This window comes from Manis pentadactyla, chromosome 2, assembly GCF_030020395.1.
Source record: "Manis pentadactyla isolate mManPen7 chromosome 2, mManPen7.hap1, whole genome shotgun sequence".
Taxonomy (NCBI): domain Eukaryota; kingdom Metazoa; phylum Chordata; class Mammalia; order Pholidota; family Manidae; genus Manis; species Manis pentadactyla.
Window position 1 is genome coordinate 223,190,315 of NC_080020.1, and position 10,679 is coordinate 223,200,993.

Below are 10,679 nucleotides of genomic sequence, written 5' to 3' on the forward strand. Positions count from 1 at the left end.
TATAGGAACACAAATGAGGATGCAAGTAATTCTTCTTGGAGATTGGATAGAATAAGGAGGAGGTAAAGGGCTTTCACAGTGGAGATTACTTGAGGGTAGAACCCACAGGGCTGAATAGGAGGAATTTGTCAGTTGCAGAAAGAGAAGGACATTGAGAACATGCGTGGGAAAGCAAGAAAGTAAGTCTGGGGTAGGCAGCACAGGGCAAACTAGAAAAAGAGATGAAACCGAAAGTTAAAGTAGGACCTCGTTGTGAAGATATGGCACACCATGCTTAGGACATTAGACTTTAGGAATCTCGAAGTACAGAGTGAATTTCTGACTTAACTCTAGTGGGAGCTTGTGTCAGCATTTCCTTCTGGGGTTTATCTCGTGAACTCATTTATTCTTTCATTCATTCAGGTCTGAGCTGTGAAAAGATACCAAGCTGAAAGGAATGACAGGTGCTGTCCTTAAAGCAGTTTACTGTTACTAAAAGTATCTGCAGTGGGCTTAGAAGAGTAGGTAAGATTTGAACAAGTGTCATTAATATTTTAATAATGATGGGTGGAGGATAAAACCTTTTGCATTTCTTGTTTATCACTAGTCTATTTTCAAGGTAACATTTTAAAAATAAAGCAAACCCCCATATAAATAGTAATTTCAGTAGTGTAATATTTAAATAAGTAAGTGCAAGAAAAGACTTCTTTTTCTGTCATCATTGCTATAAGTTTCTTCAGGATAGAAAACAAAACAGTGTACATTTCTGTACATCCAACAGTGTCTTAGACAGTTCTCAAACAATTGTTGAATTAAATTGAATACTTCTGGGTTTTATTTGTGCTCTAGTCCTTAAACAGTGCATAGTTTTTAAATGATGGTGTGATGGCAATCTTAAAAAAAAAAAGGGGTGTTCTTGGGCCAATTAGTAAGATGAAGAATCAAATACTAAGTTACAGACCAATCTAGAATTGCAAAACTATGGCATTTTCTTTACAGATAGAATGCTTGTTCCTAAAATCATGTTAGTACACCGATTACAACCACCTTAGCTATGAAAGCTGTCCTTCAAGCTTAGAGCAGATTGCTTTAGAATGGAATGTAGAATTGTGGAAAATCTAGGATAAAGAACAATGGAATTTAAGATATATAGAACTTTAAGAACTCACTAATGTATAATTTGAACTGCTGCCACATTCTTATTTATAGTGTTGATGAAGTGCTTATCCAGCAAGGCTTTCTACAGATTTAAGTAAACATTTCTCTGGAGGAATTTACAAGCTAAAGTCAAAGCAAATGCCCAGAACTGGAATCACAATTTATCTAAGAGTATTTACAAGACAGGAGGCTGATGAACATCTTATTACCTCAAGTAGTATGCCAGTTGTATCTTGCCCTATATGCTCCCAGGGGTTCTGAAGTTAGGATTCCTGTGATACATTATTGTATTTCTTATAGATTTTTACCAGGTGACATAAAACTTATCAACTTTGAAACAATCATCAAGGGGCTTGGGGTTTGGGGTTACTGAGTGGTAATTACATGTTTCTTATAAACGTGTACATAATAGTAATAAATATTTTGAAAATTATTTTCTTTATGATTATGGAATTCACAAAAATCGGAAGTGCCTGGAAATCAATTATTCTCAAAGCAGAGAAGATAACATTTACAATATCTATTAGGTGTGAGTCAGAACTGTATTATTTTTTCTTAAAATAAATGAAACAGTTGCAAGATATAATTGTTACTTTATTTTGTCCATAATACTGGAGGGCATCCCACAGTGGATACGAAACTTATTTTTCTACAGTCTTAAGGTGAAAATTAATAATTATCTGGGTAATAATTTCCACAGACATTTTCCTGAAATACTCAGATTGGAAGTACCAGTGGCTTCTTCCCCCCAAATGTGGAAATCTGGTTTGAAATGCCACCGGGATGATTAAGAGCGTTTAAAAAACCTTTTCCACACACACCGCAATTGAGTCCGGTCCTGACAGAAAGACACAACTTTCCTGGACCATACGCTCAAGAGCAACTGTGGAGAAGCCGCTTCTGAGGAAAACATGGAATTTAGAATTTTAAAAATAATGTTTCCGTTCACAAATTCCTAGAAAAAGAGATTCTGACTTTTCTTTTTAATTCTACCAGAGGGGAGGAAATATTTAGGTCAGGGTCCGCGGCTTTCGAAAGAGGAGCTAGAAATGCACAGGGTAGCGGACCCTGGCGCTCTGCGCTCTGAAACAGACCTTCTGGGTCTCGCGCGGGTGGTGGGGGGCGTGGCTGGCCCTGAAGCTGGGGCTTAAGCCGGGACTCAGGGGGCGTGTCGGGGGCGTGGCTAGGGCGGCAGCTGGTTGGGTTGGGCGGAGCCGCCTCGCGCCGGTCGACAGACAGAAGCCTGGCGGGAACTCAGGCGGTTCTTCTCAGTTCGCTGTCATGTCGCTCACGCGCCACACGACGCAGCCGACGGAGCTCGGGGAGTCCGCCTCCCCCTCGCCACCTCCTGGGGACCCTGATTCCCGGCCGCCCCGCAGTAAGCGGCTCCGACTCCAGGAGCCCGGCGTTGCGTCTGATTTGAGCTGGAGGCTGCCTTTGGTGCCTCGCTTGTCTGAGGTGGAAAAAGTCTGGGAGCTTTCGCCCAGACCCTTCAAGGCGCTCCTTGTTCCAGCTAACGCGAATTTTGGTGACTCCACGGATTCGCGTGTGGAGAAATCCGTCAGCGGGAAGCAGAGATGTAATCTGGGGGGCCCACATGGACAATCTGGGATGAACAGTTGTCGGCAGTCTCTCCCCTCACGAAGTCCTGGTTCTTGTGTGAGGGCTTCCCGGAGGTCTTCTGAACTGGGGCTTCTGGACCGGAAGCCAGGTGACCAGTCGGTGTCCAGCGTGCCCTGCAGTGAGAGCGCCGAAGCAGAGGCTGGGCAGCTTCTGCCCCGCGCCTCTGTGTACGATGGACATGCAGTTCCCGACGAGGATGGAAGACAATATTTAGTCCAAGGGAGAGACAATATTCAGGACAACAGTTACATAAAACAGGCAGAACATCTATTTTTGGATGTCACCTTTTGCAAGGAAACCAAATCAACATCTCATGAAATTAACAACAGATGTAAGGCTGACAGTGTTATGCCATCAAATAAAAAGGAAAATAACATTTCAACATCTACATTTCTAAAAATATCAAAACCTCAGAACCAGCCCAGTGTGGAAATTGCCAAATCCAGCTGTTTTAGAGATAGCAGCACAATAAGTATCCCTGAGTTTCCAACTGATTTGAATAACAAAATGTCCTCTGTCTATTTAAAGGAAACAGCAAAGAAAAAGAATGACAAAAATAAGGCATATGTTAGGGATTTCACAGACATTTACTGGTCCCAAAATAGACCTGATGTGAAGAAGCAAAAGGTACAGGATGATGAAAAAATTGTGGATGCAAAAGGTATTTTTTCTTCATGTTCTAAGAGTAACCAACAGCCACTCAGCAACCAAAATACTTGTGCGAGAATAAAAGACTTGATCGGTTTAAACTGCTATAACCGCAGTAGTGTCAAGTCTGATGTAAGAGACTCTGAAAATAATTTCATTATAATACTAGAAAGTGCAAATTGGAAAGAAGTGGAAACATGCCTGGACAGTTACATATCTACCAGATTGGAAAAATCTCAAAGCTGGGACTGTAATATTAGAGATATTCTGAGAAAAAATAGAGAAAATTGTTGGGTTATGGAGAATTACAAGGCTAAATGTGAAGATATGAAAAAAACTGGAGAAAAATTAACTGTGCTGCAATTATTAGAAGTAGTTCTTTTAAGCAAAGAAGAGTATCACAATACAAAAGCCACGAATTCATATGAAGAACAATCAAGGCATCTCATGAAAGCAACATTAGATAGCCAAAAAGCTCTAAAACAATTCTTTTGGTTAAATAGTAAAGGGGAAAACAATAATGTGCTACAGCTGAGATATACTGCTACACAAAAAGACTTCCATTTAAGTGACATTTTTGAAAGTTTCATTATAGAAATTTTTTATTTCCATAAAAGTATTTCAGGAAATCAAAAGGATAATAGTATTTTAACCTGGTATGAAAATTTGAAGTGTAAAAAACAAATTGATATTCAATATCTAGTAACTAAGAATATGATTATCAATGGCAAGAATGGTATATTAAGCATCTATTTACAAGCCAGTGTTTCAGAATCTCCAAATATCATATTGAAAATCAGCAAAGCTTCTTTGCTCAATAATTTTGACTGTTTAGCAAAAACTGAAAATAATTCTAAATTAGAAGAGGGATGCATTTTCAAATGGATAGGGTATTTGAATTATTCAAAAAACACAAAGGAAAATCATACTGTGTATCTAATGAAGATTTTAACTTCAAGACTATTAGAAGGTAACATAAAACCTATGTTAGAGAAAAGAAAGCTACTTAAAACTGAGCAAGTTTCTAAAGAGCCTAAGAAAAAGACCATCAATTCCTTCAGTATTGCAACTAAAAATACACATTTTCCGATTTTTGAGACACATGAAAAAGTTTCTCTTTTGACAAAAGAAATTAGTTACAAAAGTAAGAGTTGTTTTGAACAATTTGAGAATGTGGAAAATTGGGCTTACTGTAGTCCTAATACTGTGAAAACGCATGTTAAGTCTGGTCTTAAAATGATGGAGAACGACCATAGACATATTAATGAAAAAACTTATGAAATAAATATACACAACCAAGATTTAGATATTGAAAGAAAACATGAGCATAATAGGATCAGAAGCTTTAATTTTAAGTGCATATTTGAAGATTTCTTTAATATTAAGCAACAAACCATATTGACAAACTGTGACACAAAACATAGTGAACAAACCAATCCCACAACTATAACTCATGTGCTAAATTTTGGGAACTTGCTAAGTGTACCTGAAGGAAAAAAACATGACTCAATTTTGGGAGAGGAAGTAGAAGTCACACCACAAAATTTAACAAACAGTTGCCAAGTTCATAAAGATATTAAAGTAGAAAAGGAAGAGAAAAATAGTTTTTATTCAATGGATGGCATGTTTTCCGTGCAACTAGTTCCATTAATGGGTACAGAGGTAAATGTGGAAGAAATGAAATATGTTAATCAAAATAATGTAGCTGACAGAAATTGGAGTATTTTACAACAAACTGAGTTGGCTAATTCAAACCATTGTCATCCAAAGAATGATGCTACAGAATGTGTTAATCATCAGTTTGAAACTGATTTGAGTGTAGGGAACAATGAATGTTTTCAGGACTTAACTGCCAAATGTTTATCAACAGAAGCTCTGACAATAGTAAGAGATTTGGAGATGAAGAGTAAATTTGATTTAGTGCTTGAAGAACTACGTATGTTTCATGAAATCAGTAAGGAAAATGAAATTCAAAGCTCTGAGGAAACAAACAATGGGCAAGAAACTTACTTTAAAGGAAATAATGATATTGAGGCAGTAAAAACAGAAACAAGAGATTTGAAAATAGCTACAGTCAACAAAATATGTGCATCTTCTTCGTTCTGTGATATAACAGCGTGTCCTAATATGCACAAAAGACACCAAAGTTTATTTAAATGGAAAACAGTATCCAGTAATGGAGAACAGGAAGTTCCAAATGAATATTGCTGTCCAAGAAAGTCAGAGGAAGAATTTCTCTATTCTATTCCTGAGGAAGGTATGAAATTAATTTTAACATATTCTTTCTCATGATAAAAAGAAAAAGAAAAATTGCTGCTTTTTTCTGTGTCAACCAAATATATAATTTGGGTAAAAGAAGATAAGGAGTAAACAATGTTGATGCCTGTCATATTCTTATGAAAGGCTATTTAAACTTTAAATAATACACAGAAGTCAAGGTAACAAGGGATGACATTTTTAAAAGGAGTTTTCAAGAAGTCTTGATTCATTTTTCTAAATATTAGGAGCCAATGGAAAGAAATATTTTTGAAAAAATAATTGTTTTTTAGTATTAACATTTTACATAAAAGTTACTCTTTTCTATAACAGATTTATCGTTATTTTTAGATGGTGAAAAACCTTTACCTGAAAGATCTGCATTTTTCTCTGATGATTTTAAGGAAGAAAAATTTAACTATTTATTGAGGGGAGGTAAGATTTTTAGTTATTTGCTAGAATACCTTCTGAGATGATTATTGCATTCTTGTATTTTTAGCATGAGGGAAATATACTTAGATTGTATATTTAATGCTTTTGTAAATAATAATTTACTGATCCAAATTCCAATGGTTAAAAATTGGCTAAAAATTAAAATGCTACTTAGAATATAATATATGCATCTAATGTGTGTAATACTGGCAAAACCAAAACAAGCATTTATCTAAGTTGGATTTCCACTGATGAGATGCTACTTACAATCATATATTTATTATCAATGTTTATCCTTTAAATATTATGGGGCTCTTTATCTGGACATTTTATTTAATAACTTAAAAAATTGAGTATCATTTAGATATATTAACATGATTTATGACTATGCCATTTAAACTTTTGATTACTAGTAAAAAAATAAAACTAAAGAAAAGTTAAACAACTAACCTATCCTTTGCCTAAGAGGTCTGTGATATCAGAATAAAGCATACCAAATCTACCGTCTACTCTAACTTTGAGGACCGATGGGGCGAGGTAAGGTAGGACTGAAATTAGGAAATGGTGTTCTAATTGACTAAATTTTCATATGGTAAGAAATTTCTGGTATTACACAAGACCAGATCTAAAAAGAATAATGATGTAGGTGAAATATATTAAGCAAAACATCTGCAATTGCAGAAGATGAGAAACATCATTTCTCAAAACATTTTTCCTGGCTTCTCATCAGTAGTAGAATTCTGTCTCTAGTACTGGAGTAAAGATTTGGTCAGTTTAGATCTGCATCTTTCCCTGTTTTCTTAGCTAACAATGAAATAATCATAAAAATTAATCCATGCCAATGGAAGATCAAAAGCTCACAGGTAGTCTATTCTCCCCTGAACAAAGGGAATAACTGAGGTAATTATACTCTGTGAGACTAAACACAGAGTGGTGGAATTAGCCTGCAAAAGATAGGGGTTATTCCTTCCAGGACAGAAAGAAACAAATTGGGTTTAGGAACATATTTTGAGATAGAATGGAGGACCATTAGGGAGCCTGTGCTCGTATTATCATCATGATTGCAATTGTGATAATGAAATGGATATATGAGGAAGATTACAAAATACACACTGTTTGGACATATTACATTCATTTGAAATATCTGAACCCGTAATACTCTATTGTATCTTCACAAGGAAAAGTGCCTCATTGTCCTGAATATCAGAAATTATACGGTCAGCTGGAATTACTTAATACTATGTTAGGATAGTCATCTTGCATTCACTTTCCAAGTACATAAAAATGGAGTGATCTTCCCGAGGCTTGTGAAAATTCATAAGGAAAAGTGGGGAGATACTGGGAAGTAGAGATACTAAGAATGGACTAACTAACTGCACAGGCAGAGTGGGTATGCAGTGTGATTTTTAAAGGTTGGGAAACTCCTGGTTGTGATGAAATGTTTTTGATACCTACCCACTTGTCATCATCATGCCTCCAACAAAAGTTTCTACCACTAATGTCTCCAGTGCATCCTGTCGCTCTTTGTCTCTCCTCTCCTTGTGGTGTGGACAAGGAAGTAGTTTGGAATTATTGTGAGTATGGGTAATATACCAACCAGCCAGTGCACCAGGTGCTTTACATATCATTTAACACTGATACTTTCCTAACCTCAATGTATATACAAATTACCAAGGTGTCTTGTCAAATGATTTTGATTCTATTGTGGGGTAGACCCTAAGGTTCTGCATTCTCAACAAGCTCCTAGCACATGTAGGTGCTACTAGTCTGTGGATTGCAACGATTTAGAAAACAATTGAGCTAGTATTATTTCTGAAAGACCACTAATACATTTCATGACCTTTTTTAAACAGTGATTTTTAAAATAAACAACTTATGGTATTGTGCTTGAATATTTAGAATTGTTAAACAATATAAAACAATAGACTGATCCAGCATATAGCAATAATAAAAGGGATCACTATTTATTTATTAGAAATGTAGGAAAGCCAAGGAGACAGAGAAGCACATCTATGTAATCACAGCTTAATGACTGTTGAAGGGCATAGGCTTTGCAGAAGATCTGCTGCTGATACAAATTGGTTCAATGATTTCCCATTCACTGCAAAATTATCAGAAGTATCTATCATATTAGAATGCAAAACAGGAAGGCTATACTTTGAAAAAGTAATCAGATACACTAATCATGGCTTCGTTCTGAAATAACAATCTCATAGTGAAGAAGTCCACTCTGCATAAATTGCTGAAATTATCTAATTTATAACCAAATCTAGTGCATCAGGTATGATCCAATAATTTTGTTTTATTTGGGAGATCCCTTTATAAAAAATGAAAAAAATATCTAATGGTTTGTACTTCCCTCTTATTTTGTATATAACTATAATTTTAATGTTGAATAAGGTATCAAAAACTGATTTATAGCTATTTTTGTATTCTTCCACTATTTAAATATAGTTAAATTTTGTATGCTATTTCATTATTGTTTACATAGATGCACACACAGATTTTTGTTGTGTTCAACTTAATAGAAATCATGCTTTTAATCTTATGTCAGATTTAGCATTAGGTTGATTACACTGTTTTCATTTCAATGTAATGTGCTATTATATTAAGGTCATACTAATTCATTAAAGCTTGCTTAAAGTGTGATACATTTTTAGCTTTACATATGTATACCACTATTTTTTAAAAAAGCACTTTGATAATTAGAGGTCTTTTTGTGTTTTGCTATCAAGCATAGTTCATCCTATCTGTCTGGTCAACTGATTTTTTAACAGATATACCTCCATGAAATGTTTTGAACTTTCTTGAAAATGATAGTGTGATGTTAAATAAAGCTTCAATATCAGAGCCCTCCATTGATGTATAACAAATGAAATACATTTGTTCTCTGTTATTGATAATTAATCTCTATCAGAAGCCAAACATAATTATTAACAATATAGCCTAGTTGTTCAGCTTTTAACAGAAAAATGACATGGTTTATTTAAAGCCACTATATCAAGTTAACCTTAAGAACCTATATACTGTTGTTATTGTTGTTAAGTCTGCCTTATTGGAATGCTGATTTTATTTAGTTGCTATTTTGTATTGGGAAAGTTACTTAACATTTTTTGTGCTGAGGTTTCCACATTTGAAAAATGGAGATAGGATTAAGTAAACTAATGTCTTCAAAACATTTAGCTCAGTGACTAAGTAAATATTAGATTATGATAAAAGTAAACAGTTTTAAGCTTAGAAACAGTAATTTTTACTCCCTTATATACTTTTATTGTCTTATATTTTTAGGTAGTAACTTTTCACATGGAATTTCAAGAGTATTACCTCTTAAGACATGCAGTCGGCCAATCAGAATTGGTTTGTCAAGAAAAGCTAAACTTAAAAAACTCCATCCCTATCTGAAATGAATGTTGCGAGAACTTAAAAGAAGATAACGGACTTTAATATATTTCAAAGCATTTCACAACACCTATCAATCTTTTTTTCTGTCTTTAGTTAAATGCTTTCCTCCAGCTTAGGAATTTTGGCTTTTCCTTATTACTAAGTATGGAGAGAGTTTGTGTATGTGAATTATTTAATTACCTCTAAATGTTATAAATATTTCATTAATGTTTTCATGTCACATTAACAATGTACCCATTAAAGGCTTTTCATTGTCTTAAGAAACATGTCAATTTATTGTTCTTCATGATATTTGTGGAGATTGATAGCCTTTATAGATCTCTCAGAAGGATTTGTGACTCATAAAAAGGCAATGAACCACTGTTCCAATCCACTTCTATTTTTCAAGGAGAAAAAAACAGAGGTACAAGAGGATGGGTAAGTTTTTCAATATCACTGTTAATATCAGATTCGGATAGAGGCACTCTCTTCTGTAGCATTCTTTCCTACTTTTCTCTGCATTCTCTAATTTTTATTTCCCCTATCCCATGTCTACCTTTGGTCCCAGAGCAGAATTATGATGATGTAGTTAATATGTACTATTGATTTATTCACTCATAGAACAAATATATTTTAGTACTCCTACCATTGTGTTAGGTTCTGTAATAGAATACAGAAGAAGACTGCCTTATGGAGCTTAATTTTTCTGCTTCATTAGTAAAGAAATGGAGGATATACATGATTTAAAGTAACCATAAGTAGAATAATACTTTTAAAAAACGTTAAACTGGCCTACTTAACAAAAAGTAAGGAAAGAAGGAAGCATCAAGAAGACAAAAAACAACATACAGTGACAAAGACTAAAAGTATCAATTCATAAAATGAATGTGACTGGATTAAATGATTCTATTATAAACCAACGTTCTCAGATATACTAAAAGCAGTCTCAAACTCAGCTCTATTCATCAATTTCCATCCCCCATCATGTATTTTCTAACTTCAGTACACTGCTCTAATATTTTTCCCCCAGAGAACTCATCACCTTCTCACATGCCAAATCATTTATACTTTGCTAGAATAAATACAAGCTCTTTGAGGACAGGATTCTTTCCCTTTCCCCCACTAATATATCCCAAGTGCTCAGAATAGTACTTGTCCTTTCAAAGTACCCTTAAAATATTACTTGAGTGAATGAATGAATT

General features: G+C 34.8%; 1 protein-coding gene across 2 annotated transcripts in view; it reads left to right on the forward strand.

Moving 5' to 3' along the window:
- RAD51AP2 (RAD51 associated protein 2) overlaps positions 1-9,712 on the forward strand; it is a 29,970-nt gene extending 20,258 nt beyond the window's left edge. Inside the window, exons 3-5 of one of the 2 annotated variants that reach the window (XR_008995945.1) lie at positions 403-504; positions 6,016-6,099; positions 9,385-9,712. Coding sequence is in view for 1 of the 2 variants with exons in the window: in XM_036881855.2 (XP_036737750.2) it covers positions 2,419-5,665; positions 6,016-6,099; positions 9,385-9,503 (3,450 nt within the window). In the remaining variant the exon portion in view is untranslated. Of the gene's footprint in view, positions 1-402; positions 505-2,091; positions 5,666-6,015; positions 6,100-9,384 lie in introns of those variants that run through there. The other variant, XM_036881855.2, reaches the window with a different exon arrangement.
- The last annotated feature ends 967 nt before the right edge of the window (positions 9,713-10,679 follow it).